The 24,120-nt window shown below is 35.6% G+C and overlaps 1 protein-coding gene across 1 annotated transcript in view; it reads right to left on the bottom strand.

Annotated features, from left to right (window-relative positions):
• LOC104083289 (coiled-coil domain-containing protein 132-like) overlaps positions 1-24,120 on the bottom strand; it is a gene marked incomplete at its 5' end in the record, with an annotated part of 44,909 nt that overhangs the window by 2,707 nt on the left and 18,082 nt on the right. Inside the window, 9 exon segments of the mRNA XM_009586715.1 lie at positions 287-463; positions 2,021-2,111; positions 5,481-5,579; positions 6,254-6,348; positions 7,097-7,194; positions 15,281-15,416; positions 20,013-20,153; positions 22,701-22,726; positions 22,729-22,798. Of these exon segments, the coding sequence (XP_009585010.1) occupies positions 287-463; positions 2,021-2,111; positions 5,481-5,579; positions 6,254-6,348; positions 7,097-7,194; positions 15,281-15,416; positions 20,013-20,153; positions 22,701-22,726; positions 22,729-22,798 (933 nt within the window).

Genomic DNA, 24,120 nt, shown 5'->3' with positions numbered 1-24,120 from the left:
TGCCTCTTGCTAGCCTTCAGCAACACTTGACTTCAGTGGAAAAAAAATATTGATCCGCTACAAAACAAACTGAATTTTAAACAGGATGCATGGCTTTCTGGCACTATTAAAAGCAAAGCAACCTACCTAATTAAAGGAATAAAGTGGCTTGAGATTTTACACAGTACTGCAGTTAATTGATCCTTGTACTAAGACATTTTGTCATCACTGATACACAAAATAAATCATCATTTACTGAGAGCAAGATTTGCTTTTCTCTTTTTTTTTTTCCTGAAACACTCCATACCCCATTGGAAGCTAACACGTCTTCTGTCTCATCATCTTTGCTGTCGGCCTGAATTTCAAATGGGTTTCCTCCGTTACAGTACTGCTCAAATAACGTTAGTGTTGTTGAAATTGCTGAAGCAGGCTGCTTACTAGGTGACACAGATGGGGAACGTGACTGCTCCATGAACTTAAATTCCTATTAATAGAAATAAAGTACAATTTTAATCACCAAAAAGACAGTTTCAGTATTATTATGACTCCATTTCCATAAAAACAGAGCATAACAACAAACTGGTGGAGAATTAACCTGATATGAACATTTCAGCCAAAGCCTGCTGCTTATTTAAACATGCTTTTCATGCTGGCTCAAGTTAACCTTGAAATTACCAATCTTACACTGCTAGTCTTTCTAATTTTAGCAGTTTTTGACTAAGACATGCAATACATCTCCTGCATTCTGAAAGTATTTGCTGTCTAAAAATAGATGAAAACTAAGTGGGTTTTTTATTTCACAGAAATTAGGAGATAAAACAAGACCTAAATTCTATCTTAAAATGTACTTTTCTTTACACAAGTTACCTAGTAATTTACTAAAGCTGAAATTTTTTTCTTAATATTTTATTTTTAAAAAGTTCTTTTCAAAATCTGTTACTTTTCAAACCCACTGCACATGAAGTTTCTGATGATTGGGTGAGTACACAGACTTTTGCAAATACATGGACTAAGTAGGGCACATAAAGTATGATTTTCGACATTTTTTTCTAAAAACCTTAACTTATCTCAGTTGACGTATCATTTTTATCTATTAAACTCTAGCTATTGATCTTCATAAATGGCAAAATACACATTATCATTTATCTAAAGGTTTAAAGATCAAAATGTATGCAGCTAAGAGGACTGCAATGTTAGATTTCTGTTTGTTTAAATGAATCAGTTACTTTCTGCCATTTTCTGCTGCTCCAGTCCCTTGAGCAGTATGTATGGATTTATAATCCCATTTCTCTACTAAAAATATTATTTCTTTTGCTACTGGATGCTACTGAGGGTCCTCATTCCTTTTCCATCCGTGCTATTACTGCTGCAGTAGCCTCTTGCTTACTTTTACAGTTAACTCTACAGAAGTGCAAAATTATCTTTTGCTTGAGATTGCTCCATTTTTGCACTTTAATGATAGCTTTAATCATAGGCACCCACATTTCATTTGGCAAAACAGGTGAAATTCACCCACCACGTGCTAAACTTCACAAAACTCACTTTAGGACAGCAGGTGAGCTTTCAGTTGGACTTCACTGCAGAAGAATTAACTTTTTTTTCCTTTCCAAATGAGCTAGTATGACCTATGTTTCCAGAAATAGATGACAAAAATTGGTACAAGCTAGTGAGTGCTCATGTGACTACTTTCAGGCACTCATCTTTCTGCATCTTACTCTCTTACTCTGCATCTTACTTACTTATTTATTAGATAAATAATTTAGAAATGGAAAACTGACTTATTAACAGCACATTAAAACATGAAAAATAAAGACTAACATTATGCTTACAACTCTAGCATCTTCTGTAAACCTCTACCTGCCTGAAACAGGAACACTACTATTTTAAAAGCATTTGAATCTTAAGTTTCCAATATCGTGAAGTGAAATCTAAGGGTTTTTAGCAGCCATTAAAAACATTTGCGCTTACTACTTTTCAGAACACCTGGACTCTTAGCTATTAAAGTATTAATACATACGTATGTGTTATTCATAGAACGTACATGAAGCTGCAGAATATTAAAGCTTGATTTAACAGGACAAAGTTCCCAGGTCTCATTCTCCAAAAACATTCTTAATTCTTCAAGACGGGTTCTGAAATACAACAAATGAATTCTCTTAATTGGCAGCAAGAGTAAATCAGGAAGTAGACAATTATTTAACTTATGCATTGAAAAACACCTTCAAAAACTGTATAAAAAGTAACACTTGAAAACAGATATTTAACTCTTTCTTTCAACTGACAGACCCCCTAAAAGCTGTGGCTACTAACACAGTGTATGTTTTATGACACCTCTGGAGAAATTCTCAAAGAATGACAATCTCCAAAATTTGGAAACAATTTTTTTTGTCAAAACCATTAGAAAGTATAGAGGAACATCTATGATTATGCAGTAATACTGGACCTTTTTTCCTCTCTGTAAACTGTAGAAAACAATATAATATATACAAACACTCTATTAGCAGTACAACAGCTTCCGTGAGCCCATACAAGATAGATGCTTCTTTCAAACACACTAAAGCCAACAGGTAGCAAAGGGAAGTGGAAAGAACTAATGTTCTACAGACATCTCAACTTTTCAGAGAAGAAAAAAGTTAAATGGCTATTAATCTCCTAAGCTAAATTGTTCTTCATAGCTTAACTTTACCTTGGTACTAATATAGAAAACGTATTAGAGAAACATAATCAAGCCATTACATCTCTGCATTGTTTCTGTTATGTTTTCAATCATTAGAAAAGCCTCCATTCTGCCATAAACAGAAATACCTTTAATAAAGAAAATCTTTTTGTCACATAAGCAGGAACTGATATAGGAAAAGACAGCAATGAGTGCTTATTGAGGTCACATTGCTGTATCTTTTCTTCTTAATATATGTGCTTAACAAGTAGCAATTGGTAAATTATGCACTGGGTTTCTAATTAGGCAGTAAAATATTCTAGAAATACCACTATTTCAATAACAAACTATAATCACCACTAAAATTAAAATTTTCTTGCCTCAACAAGATGAGCAACCTGTTGAATTATGACTACAGTTTGCTGTGTCTATTTAAATTCACCAGTTAAATGCAAATAGACTTCAAGTGCTATTTTCGAGGCACTGAGTACCCGTAGCTTGCAGATCTCGAAGTAAAGCCAACAGAAACAACAGATAGAGATGCTGTGAAAATCAGCGTTACAGATTAAAATTCTTTGAGAGGAAGACTGAGGAGAAAGAGTCATAGAAAAGCAAACATTTAAAATCCGCACAGCACCAGTTTTTGTATCATTTCAAAGCTGAAATCCAGGCACTGACAAAGTACTTGAACAAATGCTCTTTATTTTCACCAGCATACAAGTCTAGAAAGTGGCACACATGGAAAGTTTGATGCATTCGTTCTCTGAAAAGCTTTAGTGATCAGACACACCTTTTTACAAACGTACCAGAACAAAAAGTAAATTGCATTCCAAAAATCGCCTTACTGATGTTCTCTGCCAAAAGCCCATTCTAATTTTTCAAAATAATCAACTTTTACCCAAAAAAGGCTTATGTATGCTCCAGTATTACACTGCTCTTCTACGCTTTTTGAATGACACGAACAGTTCCTTTGAATGCTTTCTCTACGTTGGCAGTCCTCTAAAACACCACACCGCCCAGGAGGCCACATATGTCAAACTACACAATCAAAGAACTGATTACTCCTGGACTCTGAGCATTTCAGCTCTATGTAGCTTTTATGTACTAATGAATCCTAAAAGCACTAGCTTTTTTTTTTTCTCCCCTCCTCCAATTAAATACACAAGGGGAGTGAAAGCCACATTAGCTTGATCTGAAAAGGCAAGATGCTTAAAGCTTTTATATAAATGAACCTGAGGTATATAGCTGGGATAGAGGTTTTTTTGTATTTTTCCTTCTGAGGATGAAAACATCAGCCAATTAATCTTCACAATACCTACACGGCATAAAACATGTAAAAAGTATTAAAAGGTTCACATAATTTGAGTCATATCAATAAGTATCTCCTTTTATTTTCACAAGAATTACAAGACATATTACCTTAATAAAAAACACAAGTTATTTCGAGAAAATTATTATTTCTATACATATTCCATCAATGTTCCTTAACCTTTATTTTATTCAAAGATAGTTCAGAAAATTAGTCTCTGATTCCCTAAGCTGTTAAATAGGTCCTTTAAACATAAGCAAAACCATAATGGTCAAAACGATATTTACTTAACCAAACAAGGTATTATGTGGTAAGTCAGTGTAGTAAAAGACGGTTAGGTAGACCAAAACAGCTCTTCTGAACCGAGAGCTGCAAGCTCAGTTTCCAAATCAGTCCACGGTTCAGAAATGCTTTCAAGAAATAAAGATAGGTGGCATGGCATCTTAATCAACTCATTTCCTGACAGACATAATATGCATCTGATTAAGGCTTAAGGTTTTCAGACAACTGGAACTGAGGTCTTCATCAAATGTATGGAAAAAATCCTAGCTACAAACTATGAAAGCTGGAAGAAATTCTAAACCATGTTCTCAGCTTCTGAATTTAGACAGTGTCTCATGTTTTCTTGTCATAATTTTCATACTTTATGGATTTGAGGCAGAAAGTCTCAGACCAAATGGGTTTGGATCTATTAGTTGTATGACAGCTCTCATACAACAGAAGACAACAGATCAAGACTGGGAAAGTAAGAGTTTCTTAGAGCAGGGAACGCTGTATTTCTTCTCATATCTTCCTAGCTTTTTACACCCAGAAAGAAGATAAATGCTAGATAACTAGAATGAAAGAGTTGTCAATCATCCAAACCAAAACATTTGGGAAATCAAGACAATTAAAACAAACAGACAGACAAGTCCTGAAACTATCATAGCCATATATCATATCTGAGGCCAGAGACCGCCTGCACGTGACAGCACACATGACTGGCCTCATATATGACAGTAGAGTTGAATGAAACATAATTAGATACTGCCAATGAAAAAACTATGAAAACATGACTCAAAAGGATGGACTCAGTTCTAAGTATCTCATCTGATATAAAACAAAATTGCATACTGAAAAAACCATTTCATAGCCACACACAATCAGCTCTTTTTATGTAATGGCATAGAAAAAGAAGTAACAATTTTGCTAGGAAGTAGGGACTTCAGAGGCATTCCTCCTCAGGATCCCAGAAGACAGGCTAAGACGCAGCCTGAAAAACTACTGAAAATTCTACATAAAAAGTTTTTCATCTTTATCTGGCTTGTCTGTGGCAGAACTAGAGTTTTCCACAACCATAGCGGAAGCAAAGGCTTCTCCATCCTCTCCCCTTCTCCAGGGTTCAGAGCCCTATTCTCATCACGAAACATATTCCACTATGTGTCAACCTCAATGCAGGAACATTATGCAGTGGAATTCCTTTGGAAAACATTTAAAGTTAAATCCAACAAAAATAAATGCCATTAGATTCATCCACTGCACATATAGTAGTCTCACCTGTGGTATGTTTTGAAGTAGTTAACACTTTGTTTTCTGATAGATTCTTGCAAAACTTCAGACTTACTGCCACAAAATTCCTCTCCAACTTGCATCAGCCTATAACAATAAAATGAAGTTTAGAAATACTTACTGATTTATTAATACTGCTATTCCAACCTGAATTACAAGCCTCAATCATTACCATGAGCGTACATGTATCTCCATAAAAGCAGAGCACCAATGTTAAGTTGCAAACACTTCACTCATTCCACAAAGTCCATGTCTCATTTCCTTCCAAATCCTATCATAAACGTCCCATACACATAGAGACAAAGAGCCACAAGCAAAATAAATGTCATTTTGAGATCCCATTACACAGGGCAAGCTGTACAGCTCACAGTCTGAATCCATCATTTTATTACCAAAACAGAAGGACATAATACTGTACAGGTTAGTGGTACCACAGTATTTTACTGCTCTTGACTAAGAGTCCCTTTAAAAGCTTTTAGAAACATCAAAATTGTCAGATCTGCATGTCTGAAATCTTAAAGGTGGACAATTCTGAAATCATATCACACTTAAGCACTACTTGAGCAGCAAAGCAGTTTATGCTACCTCTCCCAAGCACATCCACATAAACTCCTACATAAAGAAGTGCTCTTCGAACTATCAGTACGTATGAACAAAGTTGGCATCAAAATGTAAATATCAGCCTTAATTAACTATGCTGTCTTATCAGAGTTCAAGTTTGTGTACATGTATTAAGTGGTCTTATGACCACATCAGTATACCTGCTGATAACATCAAGTACAAATATGAAGTCGTCATATTTGAAGTTAGACAGATCCGTTCCCAGAAGATATGTTTTCACTTTCAGTTGAACATCCTACAAAGCACAAACAAGTTTTTGTATACTTAATACACTAAAGACAAAAAGGTGAAGGCTCAGATGCCTGGTTCATTAGCACTTTTTGGTTTGTTTGCACTTAAAACTTCTTTTTGAGATTGAGGGTAGGACTCCATTTTCTGTAACATGAATGATTTCTCATTGACTTTCTAAAATAATATTATCATCAGTTTCTTTAACACTCTATAACATAAAGTCAGTCCTAGATGCTTTATTGTCACTGCAAAAACAGAGCTCTGGATTACAATTCAGCCATGTAAAAGGTTTTACAGCTTTTTCGTCATACATTTGGGGTCTCACTCTGCACATCAAACTGATCCAGCAGTCAGACCAGGAATACTGTGAAACCAGGCAGGTTCACAAGACTTCAGGTTCTCCATAGCTATCGTTATACCAGAAACACAAAGCAGTATGACTGTGCTAACAGAGAAAAGCACATGAGAAGAAAATAGATTGTGGGGCAGCACACAGGTTGGGAGAAGTGGAATCAGGCTGAAAGTCATGTTACTATGTTTTGGTATCTTGACTGAGTTTGTAAGCGTAGTGACCAAGTAGTAACTGAGTCACGGAAATTGTATTTCCATGGTTTTGATATATTTAGCTCTAAACAAATCACTGTTAAAAAAAACAACTCTGGAGAGATTTCTTTAAGAAGATCAGTATAAATATAACTGTAACTAATACCAGGGGGGAGATAAGCATTTAGGAAAAAAATCAAAAAACATACCTGCCATATTCGTGAAAGCCCATGTTCCAATTTCTTTTTTACATAGCTGCGGTCAAAACTGTTCTCTTCAGTTCCAATCACATTGCTGCCATCTGAAACTGAAGGTGAAAGGAATTGTAGATATTTCCAAAAGCCTGGAAATGTATCCTAGTTTTCTACCCACAATGAAACTTCTGCCTTAGTCATTATCATATTATCCATTATGCAAAGTCCAGGAGAGGTCCATTGCTCTAAACTTTTGAAAGGAAATGAATAAAGCACATATATATATTACATGCTAATGCAGACCAGGAGAGCTTCTAATCGCTTTTATGTAAGCAAGATACCCCATTCAATAAAAATCAAAAAAGATGAGAGTAACAGATACTGATATTTCAAATACAAAAGATAAAGTTGAATGCTGAAATGAGCACTGCTTATCCTCTACAACAAGATTCTCTGAGATATTGTACCTTTGTAGACAAGAATCATGAACTTAAAGATTTCAGAAGCAAGATTTTTAACTTTCTGCCCCAGTAAATTCTGTCTGCAACTCTGAGGAAAAATACTGAAACTTTTTCCATGAACGATGCAAATAATATAGCATGGTCTTTTCTTTTTTTTTCTCCTCTCATACTAATCCATGCTTATGCATGATATAATGTCAATCACAGAATCAGGTGTCTTTCATTCTTCCAAATTATTTAATTCTAAAACCTTAATCCCACAGCACTGGATCACTTTCCAAAAAAGCACTGTAATGCATGGTAAACTTCTCCTGTATGTGGTTCTCTCTCTCCCCATAGGGGAAATGTATTTTATTTCCATTTTAAAATAGAGAAGGTAGTATTTTATATGTAGTTTGTGATCACACAGTTGTGCTTATGCTTGCAGTCTGTGATGGCACAGTGTCATGCAGTTTGCTTCACAGCCTATGACTAACAACAGGAAAGCTCTATCTTACCCAGACTATACATACAAACTTTCCCCATGATAAGAAAAATCTGCTGTTCCTGACAAGGAGAAAAATTATGCATGTCCTTTAAAGCTTAAACCATTTAGTGGCTTGACATGAAAGATAAAAATTCACATAACATATTAGACTGGAATATTACGAAGCGTACAGCCCTCCTTCTACCCCATCATTCAAGAGGTTGCAAACACAGAAGAATTAAGATTGCCTGTAGCACCCCAGCATTGCCGTGCAGCTCAGACCTGTCTTTCCATCTTTTCTGCAACCTCCAGCTACTTTTCAGTACTTGAGAAGACTATTCACTCCCTTGTTTCTGGCCCAGTTGGTCTCATCTCTCTACCTCCACACACAAGCTCCCAACTCAAACCCGTTTCTTTCCCCAATTCCAGCATTTCCTCTCAAAAAGCTCCACCCAGCCACAAGCTATCATTTTCCACGCGCATCAGGCAGTCTCATCCCTGCTGCCTAGGCTTCACAGGAACAGGCAGCACGAAGCCCAGATCCTATAGGAATCCAGAGAGAAAACTGGAAAAAAAAGAAAAAAAGAAAGTTCCTTATGATACCATGGGAAAGACAGTCCCTATCTATAATTTGGGCCTACTTGGAAAGCAATAGGACATGTCTAACAGACTAGGGCATGTCTAACATCCTTGACTTAGATTACATTCTTGAAAGATGGATTCTTTTTTAACATGTTGGACTTCATGACCAGGTAGATACATCACTGCTACAATGCAAACAGGAAAGTAAAGGAAAGAGTAGAATATTTAACAGCTCCGCAACAACTGGCAGTAGTGTCTTGGCCAGCCCTAACTTGTGGAACATGTTATTTGGTGGGGAAAAAAAAAAAGAAAAAAAAATTATTTCTAGCCTCAGCAAGGAATTCGGAAGCGATCCAAGGCCACGGACCAAACTGCCTCAGTGGGATTACACACAGCTTCCACCCAGGGAGACAGCACTATGGCTGTGAAGCACGTTCAGCTGTTAAACTGTGTGATGCTGCCAGTCGGCTCAGGTGCAGCTCCAGCAGCTTTTCATTCATAAGCTGATCTCACCAATGCAGGGACAGGATTTTACGCAGTCATTCAAAACTATCAAGGACAGAAACGCCACCTGCATACTGAATCCATGTCACAACAGTATTCCTTAGATGGCTACCAGGACCACAGTGAGAGCTAATCCTGACTGACCTTTGCAGTTCTTCATTACTAGGCTTCACAGTTTTTTCCAGAAAGCCTCCTGGCTTAATTTCACTTTCCTCAGAAAGATTAGTAATCTTTCTTGTCTAATTTTGCTGCCTACTGAAAGAGTCCAAAACCATAAAGGACCTACCTCTGCCCTCCATTTGCCAGTGCTAAGAAATCTTTTGTCAACAACAAAAGTGCTCTTTCCATGTCAACCCTTGCCCTGAATCCAGTGGTGATGAATATCGTGTAAATACCGTGAGCACCTTACTAATGAGCCCAGCAAGGAATGGGAGGCCAGATACAAGACTTCAATCAACCTTTTCAGATGTGTGCAGAACAGACCTCCGCAGCATTGTCTGGACTACTGCATATTTAAGAGGAGGAAGGAAAGAGTCATCCACTGAACAAGAATGGTTATGACTAGTATCAGATACTGACAATTCAAGTAAACCAAAATACAAAAGAGCACTGCAGAGTCTGACCATGTTCTGACCATATTTTGTTCAGATCATCTGGTGCTCGCTGTCAAGTGAGCAGAGTTTCCTTCTGTAACAATCACTAATCCTAATTAGCATTTACCAGTGTCTCATACTCCCAGTCCTAGGCCAGACTCTCTCTAAGTAGAAGAGCATGATATGCATCTTCCTTCTCCCCATCAACCACCTGTTTTCTGCTTTGAACTTTTTCAGAGTATGTTTCTCAGAACAAGAACTATTGCATTGCCCATGTAAATTAAAAAAAAAAAAAAATTATTCTAAATATATGAATGAATGAATATATTCTATTATATGAATGCTTATATAATGGATAAGCATAATAGCAACAACAAAAATACGAAACCCTCAACATCTGTACCTCCATATAAATTAAGCAAATGTGGGGAATGTGGTTACTGAGAAGGATGCTGGCCTTGCTTCATTTCTTTCAAGTGGAGCTACTTGGTGTGTCTGGACATGTTATTAAATTATGATCCTTATCAAACACTGAGGGAGCTTCATCTGTGAGCTAGGGTTATGATGGCAAACATATGAACACTACCAAGAAGAATCTTCAAGCCAGTTAAGTGAAAATTAGTCTGCCCATGAGGCTAGACCTCAAGAATACAGAACCAGTACAATACTATATGCAGCCAGGATGTAAAAGCTCTGGTACTTCCAATTGAATAACTCCTCCTTACAATCAAAAACATAATAAAACATATTCTGGAATTTGGACTTATATTCATTTCTTCCAAGGCTGGAAAGCTGTGTTCAACTGTCTCCTGTTTAAAGTCATTGAGACTGCTTTTGCAGGTTGACTGAGAATTTACCCTAATTACTCAAAATGAGAAGATAAAAGGCTGCTTGATGTGAAAACAAGATTCAAACATAATTCCATACTGTATCTACTGTTGCAGGGCACTCAAAGAAAATTTTCCTTATGAAAGAAAAATCATAAAACAAATATTAGTCACTGTATACGTAAATTATAGTTTAGTAACTGTACCTAAATATGCTTCTCTTCTCCTGAAAGCAATAATTCTGACAAATGCATTTTCAAAAGTGGTTTATCATGGAAGATTAAACGAAATATAAAGAGAAAGAATAATCCAACTAGAGAAACACTAAATGGATTTATCCTTTCTCTGACTATATAAGTAAACAAAAACAGCTATTTTAGTCACAGCACGCTCTTTAGAAGTTTTTGCAACCTCCTCTCATCTACACTTCTGCAGAGTGAAGCCAAGCTTAAACGAGTCAGTATCTTTGACCTGTTCTCAAGACTAAGACCATAGCCCTTGTCTTTACAAACTGCCATTTATGAAGGAATGGTTGTACAGACAAAGTCATATGCATGCTATTGTTCAATAAAAATCCATGCAATATTCTCTCCGGCAATCTCCTGGTGCTCCTGGTTTACGGCCAGTCATGCTAAGAGGTCTTGTTTCCAGGCTTTTAATGAACTGTACTGCAGCTAATTTCACACACGCAAACATACGAATTTAGGATAATTTCCTTGAAAATCAAGGACTGGACAAAGATCCACAAGCATTTGCAGTTTTTGCTTTGAAGAATTTGGAACAGGTAGCAAAATACATTAATATTCATAATTTCACACAAAAATATGAATCAGAAGCATCCAGGAGTTATTCTTCTAGATGCCTGATTTAAATACAGTAATTTTTCAGGTTTCTCAGTATTTCTTTAATGTTCATAAAGGCAGCCCAGAGTCACAATAAAAGGTTTTTGTTTAATCCTTGCTAGGCAGATGGTAAAAAACCAAAAAATTTAAAAAAAAAAAAAGAAGAGAAAAAATAATCAATCAAATCACTGTCCTCTAGCTTCATTCTTCGAATACCAAGCAGGTCTTGCACAGAATTTATGCAGTATTATAAACTGAATGTTTTAAAACTTAAAATGGCTGAAATTAAATTTACATCTTACATCATTTTCTTCTTGCTTTTCAGTGAATCTATTACAGTTGTTACCAACTTTTACCACTAGGATTATACTTGCAAAATCAGGAGTTTAATTGCTATAGTGATGATTTTGCTGCTCAGTTTCAGTTCTTTTAAATCAGTGTCTCAGGAATACATGGGAATTGTATCAATGTCACAGTAAATTTTATGAAATGTGAAAACCCAGCTGAACCAGACAGGGCCCCACACGAACCAATGAGACTTTGAAGTTCACTCTGCTTTGAGCAGGGGAAGCCAAATGACCTGCACAGACCCCTTTAAAACTCATTTTTTCTTTGTTTCTATACTACAAACACAAACAATGCTTTGACCATGACCAACAGTGCAATGGAAAATTTTCCAGTAAGCAGTTTATTTTCAGGGATGAAAACCCATATCACAGCAATTTGCTGTTTACTATACAAACAACAAAATCACAGAATAAGTAGCAGTTCATAAAATGTGACATAGAACTCATTTCATGCTAAGGAGTTGATATTTTTAGTTGACTAATTGTATCTTCAGTATGATTAAACAAGTCCTACATATGAACACTTAGTTCTATCTTTCCAACAGTATGTTAGAGCAATTAGTTAAGTGTTATTATTGATGATTCATAGAACTATCAATCCCATACCTTTTGCTATGATTTACTGTTATAACACACTGTTACTCTGTTGTAACACTTCAGCAAACTAAATCTCATTAGTGTTTTCTTTTTCAGGAAAGGTACTAAAATATGTCTCATGTTGTAAAAATTTTTAGGATTGCATTTATATGTAGAGATAATTATCTCTACATTTTAGTTTCCATTTAGTTTACTCCAAGTAAGGTTTTTTTAATCGATCTTAAATAAAGTAATCCCCAAAGACCAGTCCACACTGCAACTTATAGAACAACTGCAAATTCTGAACTCAATTCTAGGGGGAAAAAAGCCTCAATCTCAAAGTCTGTCCTATAAACATTCCAAACAAAAAAAATCCTGTTGTGAACGTATTTTCTATTCCATTTTGCTCTTCAGTCTCAAACTAGACTAATTTTCAGAACACAAATAAGCAGAATATTTAACGATGTAAAGCAGACACACCTCTTTCTTCAGAAGGGTAATTATTTACAAGTTATGCAAAGTACATTTTAACATCTGTAACAGGCATCAATAATAATCACAAATACGTGACACACGATCTAGATGAAGTGCAACCTCCTTTCCATAATCCATGCAGAACTACTTTTGGATAAGCTTCACTATTAAAACAGAAAGAGCTACGTACTTCATGCCTTCTAAGTCCAGCTTCTCACTTCTATAGCTCAGTTTGTTCCCTAAGATCAAGAGTCCCTCGACCCATTTAAGGTACTTTATAAGACTGCTGACATTAATTGTCACAATGAGAGAAAAATACGGGGTTCTTTGGGTTCTCAAAATGATAAAAGCCAGATACACATACAACAGTTAAGACTGCTCCTTCTACTGCTCCAATCTATGGGATTTAATTGAGGGAACAATTTTAGCATAATCTCCTGAACTGCCTCCATGGTTCCTTCTGACATACCTGTCCTTTCTACAGGAATTTTACTCTTTGGCTTTAGCACATCGCACAGCTATCAAACCAGTTAGTATGGAATGAGACTTCCATGTACAGGTTTAATAATTTCTACAGCATGAGCAGTTACTTTTAGAAAAAAACCAGACATTTGGTAGATATTTATAAGTCCCTCTGAAATTAAATTATACTTGTGAAATTCCCTTTTGTGTGCTTCATCATTGCTGACGTATTTGAAAAAGTGATTCAGTAGCTCAAATATATTCTAGTTGTACATTATAGCTAAGCCACAACGTCTCCAGAAACTTAAAAACTGAGTGGCAGAAGATTTAGTGGATTAGTAGTAAACATACCAAAACACTCTGGCACGCATTTAAAAAGCAATGTATTTAAAATTACTCATGTGACTGAATATACTACCTTATTAGGCTTAATGGTTCCTTTAAAAGGTTTGGCAGTGCAAATGAGTTTCTTTCTTCAGGATATCACAAGTAACCACACTAAGGGGAACTATTTTTAAAATTACATCTGGAGCTGAAGCAACTAGTCTACTGTGATAATGTTTCCATGCAATAAACTCTTTATGATACCTGCTTTATTTTACACATTCAAAGATCACAAGAAAATTAAAACAAGAGAAGGAAATGTAATTATCTGAAGTTATTTTAAATTTAAAAGTAAATATTATTGAGAATGGGCAATTCACGCAAAACTTCAGAATCTTTCTTCACATGGCGCATCTCAAAATTAAATATTTCTACTCTGAATTTTAATTCTGATATACTTATAAAAACTTTCATCTGAAATAACAGTTTCAACAAATCCACATTTTTTACAATTTTTTAAAATTTTTTAAGATTCCACACAATACGGGAAGGACAAGCCGAAGAAAGTACTTTCATTAATTTTTCAAATTTAAAGCAGGAAGACCATGTTAATTAGCATGTTTCATTCTTTTTGAGATTTAAAATCTGTAATAAATCTGACTTTTGAAAGAAACGTTGGATTTCAAGTACAATGTAGGAAGCACAGTGTTCCAAGATCTGTTCTTTACTTCTATTTCCAATTTTTTTCCCCTTTCTTCTTATCGTCTAATGTAAAGGATACAACTTTTATGCAAATCAGGCACAGAGGAATAACTTTAGCAGCAATCCTACAGTCCTTGTTCTTTGAGAGAAGCCTCCTTTTCAGTAAGAAAAGGGCAAACCTATCTGATTCAAATAAATAGGAGTTTTGCGTAAATCTTAATACTGTAAATTTTGAACTCTGCCCTCTGCAAAACACAAGCATCTTAGGTTACTGGGGAAATAAAGTCTGTCTTCAGACATTTTATATTAATTTAGAATACGTCCAATGTACTTAGGAGGATTTAGGAGGACAGTACCAAAATGTACTTAGGAGGACTTAGACAGACAATAGACAAAGGTTTTGTGCTTCTGTCCTAAAAGCACAAACTGGAACAACAAGAAAAGAAAAGCAAAATTATACTTTAAGATGAAAAGTTTGCCTTTTCCTGTAAGGGTATCAAGGAAATTGTGACCGTATCTTATGATGGATCCACTAGTATAGATGACATACAACATTCAGGAAACTGGATTTCCTGAAAATCACAACGACAGCTTTACAACAGATTCATTCCCTATTGTTTCAGTCACCTTTCCTAGTACACAATCCAGTATCCCAATCTACTAAGCTTAATATGCAGTAAAAATTTCAACATTGATCAAAAAATCTGAAATTTCACATTGGTCCTACATTAAAGGGAAAAATCCTCAGATTTTGTAGTCATCTACCATAGCTGACTTCCAATTCAACAATAAGCACTGTTTAAAACAAAACTGTTTATATCTGTAATAGTGGCACATACACGTATCATTAAAAAATGAACCTTATACTGAAGGCTACAAAAATCCAGTGAGCATTTAAGTCCTTACTGCATACTATAAGCAATAATGCTGAAGGCACTGAGTCAAGACCACAAAGGTACGGAGACATAGATTAATAACTTGAGCATAAGAACAGTTATTTCCAAATATCAGAAGTTTTGCTTCCAGAACAGTTTCTTACCAGAAGACACAGCTGCTGCCTCATCTTGGTCATGATTCTCATGCCACTGCATCGTTCGGTAGTAACTGAGCATGACTTCCCAGAGGGCTTTACAGAGATCAGCAAGGCATGGAATGTAGCTGTCTGATGTAATATGCTACAGAAAAACAAAATAATATTGTGAAACTTAACAGTTGTGTTCAGTTTTTGCAGAGGCAAAACAAACCTACAAAACCCAGCATATTCATACAGCTGAGCTGCTTGACGTATATCAGTTTCCTTTTCAAAAGTATTTGAGAACTGACGAATGCCTGATTTTAGCCAACTAATCAAATGCTGTCTAAAAGTGCTAAGTTTATTTGTTTGTGCCTTATTTGTTTTTCAATTGGGCCATATATTAAGCGTCTCTTATATTTATGGAACAGCAAGGTAGACACAGAAGTAAAGCCACCCAGTCTAATGGTCAGCACATCTCACCGTCAAAGAGGGATGCAGCCACCCCTGTGACATGCAGACACTGAGTCACTTCAATGATGTAGATACTTGTACTTCAGTAGTACGTACAAGCAATCCTGGCTGATGCCCCATTGGATTGAATGCTTTATAAAGAAGTAGTTCAAAAACAAACAAACAAACTTAGATGGCAGCTGTCCTACCTCCCCGATCCACCCTGTTCCAAAGAGCCAATTGTGAATTAAGATATGCATTAGGTGAAGAGTATCAATTTTATCAGAGAGACAGATACGCAGTAGAAATATCTAAGATGAGATTGTCAGGTAAAGGGATGAATTTGAGAAGGAGTCTCGCTGGGTAAAGAAAATACTGTAAAATATATTGAGTGGCAATAGTAAGTCACCCTCGTATCACTTGCTGTGAGAAGCACAGTCTCACAGCTTACAAACAAGGGCAAAGTCCAGCTGCACAAATGTGATTTCAATTACATTATTATTTAAAGGTTTTCAGAGAAATCTGGAAATTAGCACTTCAAACTAACACTGTTGTAGAAACAGTTCATACTTTCCCATTGCAACTTCAGTGTCCACAGTTGACTTCCGCAAGGCTAGTTAGCTTTTACCATGTGGGTACTGCATGCTAACCCAAAAATGTATATCCAAGATGATATAAAAGCTTTGGCATCACAGTTACAACAAAACTCTTCGAAAATAATAACACCTTCTGTAACAGTGATGTCAACATAACCACCAAAATAATCAACCATGGATTTTATAGGGAGCAAACCCTTAATCAAAGCAATCAATTCCCTCTGAATTGCATCCTCATCCGCTGATGTAACTGTGGCATTCTAAACATTGAGTGTCCTTCCTGAACAATGAATTGCAACAAAGCCTTGATAAGCTTGAATATTGCATTTGTTGGATAATAAACATTAGTCTGGACAGATTTCTTCACAAATGTAGATGCATCACTTACACCCCTCCTATTTTTCAACTTTCACATAAAAAAAATTATAAACTAATGTCTTTACTTTCTATTTAATCATGTTCTCTTGCTTTCTAAGCTTAAATAATGCTCCTGGCAGTAGCACATACCACTCAAGCCATATTCTCTGACACTCTGCTTATAATTAAGGACTCACAAAAACTGTTCATTAGCATTAACAGATGTCACTAGCAAAAGTATCTGGAGGCCTTATATTAATCATTATGTCTTTTCAGTTTGCTTGGGTTTTTTTTAAATGAATTATTATTCTGGTTCTGTTCCCTATCAAACCAGAGCTGCCTCAAGGATATAAATTAGGCATTCTGGACACATCAACACAAAAAAGAGAAAGTCAAGTTCTTGGTCATAAAAAAAGTAACAATTGAGAACACTACTTTTTTTTCTAAAACACGCTTTAATTGTACAGTTGATGTACATTACTGACTGCATTATTGAGACACTTTAATCTCAGATATTATAGACCTTTTCTAACGATGGAACAAAATAGGGTAATAAGTTTATCATTTAAACAATAAGTTGCCCTGTCATTTCAACAGCTGTTTCAGCAATTTCCTCTGCCAACTCATCAGAAAACGTTACTCTTACTGTATTTCAGGGCTTTTAGTAGCTATAAAATCTAAACTTTGGTTGTGCAGATCACTGTACTTGAAGACATACTTGGCTTCCAGGTGGCCAGAAAGAAAGGATTACTTACTAAATACCAAGATAATTCCATTTAGACTAAGGAAATAAACAACTGAATTTCTTTCAAGTTATGCTAGAATAAAGAAAATCAAAACTTGAAGATGAAGCAGCCGAACTTTCCCCTGCTCCAGTAGTATTCAAAAGGAGAAAGGAGGTAAGAGTTAGAGCATGGCATATTGCTAGGAAAAGAAATGCTCAACAAGGAAATAGTGACTCAGAGTGCACAGGCACATAACTTACATAAATGGCTAAGAATTACTGAAAACGTTATTCTTTTAAAAAAACCCACATTATTATAAAATCCAGTATCTGACTTCCAGAAAAGACACAACAACAACAAAAATTAAAACAAAGAAAAAAAACCCACCATAGTCCCCCACTACCCATGTAAAATGGAAATGAGCTAAGTAAGTTCATTTAGAAAGATTTTAAAGATTTTTAGAAACACGCAACAGGAGATCTGCCCAAAAAGGAAGACTTTAATTTTGCATGACTTCCATTGTTTAATTAGCATAAGCACTCCGTAACCACTTATACATTAAGAGCATCCCGGCTTAACAGTGTAGACAGGTTGAAGAGGGTTCTCACTGGAACTAAACACAGTGAAAGAAAGCTGATATTTTAGTCTTAAACAATTTATTCCCTGACAACTGAATGCCAGAGATGAAAATCTGTTGGTATTTTTTCTATGGGAAGTTAGAAATGGAATTGCTATGATAGTCCAGCTTATTCAGTGCTCTGATTTTCACAAATGCACTGCAACAGGTAACAACCAACACTTGAACAGCACAGTCTGTAACAGAGACCAAAATTTCCCATGCAGCCTGTCCCTAAATACCTAATTGTTACCAAGACAGTAATGAAAAATTAAAAATTCAATAAATGTCAAGGAAATTACTGCGCTATTCACAGTACATTATAGTCTTAAAGTTTGGGCACCTTCCTTTATACAGCCTGCCAGATTCCAGCTATTGCAGGCTCACATAACTAAAGCAGCATCTCATGCAGTAGGAAAACCAAATAGAAATAATGAGGTCATAATTTTGTAACCACACAGTTAAAGCCACTCTTTTTCTGTGTATTACAAAACATGGTATTTCCAGTGATCTGAAAGATCCTTCTGCACTGTAAAGGGTAAGGATTAACAGGAGCACACAATCTGTATTTTAGAAGATGCCAGGAGGAGCTCAGTAGTACTGTTTGTAAATGTAAATAAATGGGCTTAGTATCATAAATATTAGCAAAGAACGAGAAATAATACTGAAGGGCATACAGAAGTATAAAGCAAAAAAATCTCAGAAGAAAAGTGCATTAGAAACTAAGAAATTAAAACAAAAACACCCTCTGAAGACTTAAAGCAGAAGAACGAAAGGGCGGCAGTCTGGAGAATAGAGATCAGGGTTTGTTGGCTTTCTTCAACTAGAAATCATCTCAGTGAAGTGCAAATACAACCTATCTGGAACCTTACTCATTCTGTTCATTAATACTTATGACAATTACTCCCAATAAATTAATTTTTCATTATCCACTTTCGCTCATATGAAGGCTCTTAGATTATGTAAATCTTTTAAGTCAAAGGGGCACCTCTTCACAATGAAATGGTTTTCAATGCAGATGTGTTGCCTACTAGTTGAAGCTACAGAGTCCCAGGAGATTTGAGAAGTGAAAGAGCAGAAAGTGGATCAGAATATCTCTTTAATCTCCTTGTGACTGTACTTTGATTTAATAAATTGCAACTGATGGGATGGGTCCTCGAGATGATGAAGTATGATGAGGGCTTAGTCTGTGACTGAAATGAATGAAGAACATTCAAGATAGAAACATAATTTCAAGTTTTAAATCAATGTTACAACCACCTAAAATATCTTGCACTCTCTCTCCCCACTACCAAGGTTTCAGAAAATTTCTCAGGGTCTAACAGTAAGATCGCAAGTGAAAGAATTAAAGAGTGAACTAAAAATACTACTCAAAATACAGTAATTCATTCCAATAACATTTTAAAAAAATAAACAAAATATACACATGCAAGAAACTGCATCTAAAATCTATACTACAGGAAAATACTGGGTTATGCCCAGTCTATGATCTGCCTATCATCAGGCTTTTGCATCTCAATATTACAGCTGTTCCTTATCTTGACACCAAAAGTGCAATGAATCTGATACAATATTAGGAGTAATGGGAAGACTCCAATTAAGTTAATATCTTTACAAGAATCCTTACCGATATACAACATTACAGAAATTGTGAATACAGCCGAAACGCACTGAAATAAAGCTCAAAGCTAATACTGAGTCCAGTAACTAGCATATTACACTAAAGACATGGGAATTTTGAAATCTTAATCTCCTGTTTGTATCCTATGATTTACTTGTTTAAATTTATTTAAAGGGTGTGTACACTAACTCCAAAGTGCTAAGATGCAGTGCAATGAAAATCAGCATTAAGTTATGAATAACCAATCTCTCAATTAGCCTATGAGTTGTATTAAGAAACTATAGTAGCTGCAGGGTTATTTTAATAACTAAGTCCCTACTTACATAAGGTACACTTACAATAGTGGAAAAATTCAGATTAAAAAATACAAATATATGCAAGAATTACATACTGTACAGAGGTCTTTGTACTGTAACTTCTGAAACTTGGTGTCTGTGTTTCCAGCACACAGCTCCACATATCCAAGGACTACTTGAAACACAGTGTTGTGAATGGCTTGAGTGAAGTGCATATGTAACTGGTCCATTGCTGTCTGAAAGAAAAGGAATAACATAAAATCAAATAGTAAAATTCAATTTGTAATATACCGTAGTCTTTTAATGTAAGTTTTTTTCAGTACTGAACACAGGAGATTGTAAGCATGGCCTCCAATCTTTGTTTCAAAAATACGTAACATAGGACTTTGCAATATTACAATATGGTAACGTAAAAGAGTTCAGGTATTACAGTAAAATCAGTTTCCCCTGCCATCCTTCCTCTATAAGTCACCAGTTTTTTGACATTATCACTCATAAATATTCATTTTATGTGTATATAACATATTTAATTACAGAATTTACTCATTCATTCATTTACCCTCCTAATCATTGATGAACGTGTCAAAAACAAATGGGTTGAGATCAGTGCTATTCTTCCTACTGGAAACACTTCCAACTAAAATAAAAATATTTCCCTTGCAATTTATAGAACTCAAACCACAATTACAAAGTCTTCAATCCATCCACTTGCCAAACTAAGTTCTTTCTTGAAGAATATAAAGTAGGATTAAGTGTTACAGAAAGGCATGCACACATCACACCAATAAATTTCTTACAAAAACCCTCTTTGCAATAAAAACAAAATATGACATTTGTTTAACAAAACTTACTTCTTTCAGAAAAAAAATACATCAGTACATGTACTAAACACTGATATCTATATAACATGTAAGTTTTGTCATAATCATGCCCAAGTTTCAGGTTAGGCTGTTTCCCTGATCCTTTGTTAATAAACTGTACATAACATTAGTCCATTTCACACACTGAATTTTCTCACTGTTTCAAGACATGCTAATAATCGGCATATATGGTATATAAGAATTCATAAAAAAAATTATTTGATATGCCAGAATGAAGTTATCAGATCCTGCAGATTTGAAAATGGTCAGTTTCGCTTCTTGCTATTGGACATTCTTAGCTGCTGAGAAGAGCTGAGAACTCAATTACCCCCATAAGGAATGAACAAGCAATGCTGCTTCAATCCTATCGCAAATAACCAATCTTCTACAGCTAGTTCTAACTTGAATTAGTCAAAGAAAACAGAATGACAAATGAAACCATGAAAAGTACTGAAGACACTGAAGGTTCTTGACATTTTTTTTAATGAGGAGGGGTCAAAATGGGAGATATTTCAATAATGATGCAACTTTTCAGGACAAGTTCAAAATACATACTTTAATAGTAATAAAAAGAACGTCAAAACCAAATCACTCTATCATGAGAACAGAGCAGGCAAAACCATGCAGTAACAAATAACACTTTTCTTTTGTTCAGAAACTTCATTCCTCTCCAATAAAAACTCTGCCTTTCTCAACGTATCATGCGCTAGACTTCGGAGCAGTGAATGCATTATATCTACTTTTGTTCAGTAAATAAAGAAATTGCATACAATGCACTAATAAAGGAAAAGTCTAATTTATCTTCTTCCCTGATTTTACGTTGCAGTCTTTAGGCACTCCAATAATTCCGCACATTGTCAAAGTATGGGAAGAAAAATCCATTTCTATCCTATTGCAGAGCTACACTGTTACCACAGTCAAGCCACGGAAAAAGAACTCTACTTTGCTAGGAAGGCTCTAATTAGAAAGAAACAAAAATCAAACAAAAATTTAAAAACAAACCCAAAAAAGGCATTCTGATGTCAGCCACGCTTCTGAATACTGGGAAACAACATTAAAAAAAAAAGCAAGCATAATAAAGAACAAATGGGGTTCTTGTCCTGTCTTCATCAGGGGACAGGCACTTTGACGTGATCTTTAGCAGCTAAAGCTTTCTGGAGGAATCTCTTCTCTAAGCAAAACATCATTGCTGCACTGGCACCACCATGTTTAGCCTCACTATGTTATGAACACTGACCATTGACGAAAGATGCCTCCAGGACTTTCTCCTCTCCTTACCCCCCTTTACTTCACAGGAGCTTGGTACTAGTTCCCACACGTTTTATATGCTTCAGAAGGAAACAGGGTCACTGCCTTCCCAGAGAAACCATCCTAAGCCTCAAGGCAGTGCACCAACAGAAGAGAACTACATCCTATTGGAGAGTTTAGACCTACTCCTATTTACATAGAAAAGGCTCTAGGCATACAGAGATACAACTTTTAGGACGTGTCCACAGTATAGGTTTGACATGCCTTGTGTCATATTTTGTGGCCAAAAAAAAATCTCACATCTCCATTCCTGTTGCATTTGAGTACAATACAAGGTACAGGTTGTGCAAACTCAGTAACAGGGACCTGTTAGCTATGAAAACAGCTATGAAAAATAGTACTCACATGCCCAAATACAATTAATAATGCAAATAGCATTATAAATAGAGCTGAAATATGGAACTGTTACAGTTATAGTATGTCCAAAAAGCTACATCTTACAGTAATACACAGTTTACCTTTAGCAATTACTGTTAAATTATCTGAGCATTATAAAAGTCTTTGTATACTCAGCAAGATTCATCAGCATTAGGAAAATAAATCTGCATCACAGTACTCAACACTTCACGCTATTACACCACTGTTCTTTGCGACATACAGAAGATGAGTACTAACCTGTGTTTTTCCAAGCAGCCTGTAAGTTGCTGAACCTTTGTATAATGACTGATATCAAAGTTCTTGCATATTTTGGAGAGCGCTACGTCCAATTGTTCCTATATAAATGAAGGAAAAAACGTGTTAAACGCTTAATAAAAACAGGCCAAGTAATACATTACTCAAACAATAGCAAGTGCGAAAAAGATGCTTATTTAAGCAATCTAATAATTATGCTTGTACAATAGCCAAGACTGTACGTTACTGGATTATTTTGAGGTGCTTAAATGTTACTTGTTGCAGGCTGCAGCACTTCAGTCTGAAATTTCTGTCCGCCAAACAGTTCCAGCATTTCCAAGAACAAGCACAATAAAAAGCACACTACTTAGTTGAAGTCAAATTCAAAGTGATGTTTACTTTTAGAAGCACCGCCATATGGGAGAGCTGGGATGTCTAACTTGGTCTACTCCCACTCCTAAGAAAAATCTAGATCTGGGGAAAAAAAAGAAAATGCTCCACAGGTGTTTCAGCTCAAGCAATTCAATTATAGACTTCTTACCCTTCTGACCGCCATCTATTAAATGGAATTAACACTACCTAACTTAAAAGTTCATTGTGAAGTAAGTCATTTACAGAGTACTATACCAGCACAATGATCAGTACCATAGAAGAAAAGAAAGCACAGACACACACACACACACTTACTAGCTCTGCCATCAGAGCTGTGTCTGAGCATATTGAACAGCTTTGCAATAAATGAGGTTCATCTCTTATGTGTGCTGAATGAAAAAAAACTAAAATAGGATCATATACTTAATGACTAACTAATAAGGCTTCCAAGAATTTGATCATGTAGCTTAATAAAATAATTCTTACTTAGACGCTGTAATATATTCAGAGATACACAGCGTAACTCTAGTTATTTTCAATCGACAACGCAAGAAAAGAAAACCGGAATCAATAACATATGATAACATACGCAGCTAGCAGGTATTTTCTCTCCTTCCTGGTCATTAAAGCCATTTCAATTCTTATTATTTAAGGATCTTGCAACGTAGTCTTGCTCTTGCAAATAAAAACCACAGGAGATGTTTGTTTAGTCCCTATGTACTTTTACTTACTCCACTGGAAAATTTTCATTAATTACTTAATTAACCACAAAATATTTATGGATTTTAATCCTAGAGATGGGGGTGGGGCGGTTTGGGGGTTGTCACTGTTTGTTTTGGGGCGGGAATGTTTTATTTTGTTGGGTTTTTAAAAGCAGATCAATATTTCTTTAAGCACAAAAAAGGAGAGCAGAATACAACCAAATACTGCATTTTTTCCTAAGCAAAATGGTAAAAGGACAAGCAACCTAAAGATTCAGAACTTCTTTAAAGGTTACTCAGCAATTTGAGTCTCAGCCATATACTGATTTTAAAAAAATTTTTTCTTTCTC

Source organism: Fulmarus glacialis, unplaced genomic scaffold, assembly GCF_000690835.1.
Source record: "Fulmarus glacialis isolate BGI_N327 unplaced genomic scaffold, ASM69083v1 scaffold32321, whole genome shotgun sequence".
Lineage (NCBI taxonomy): Eukaryota > Metazoa > Chordata > Aves > Procellariiformes > Procellariidae > Fulmarus > Fulmarus glacialis.
The sequence above is the reverse complement of the archived record's forward strand: the minus strand, read 5'-3'. Positions and strand labels throughout refer to the sequence as shown.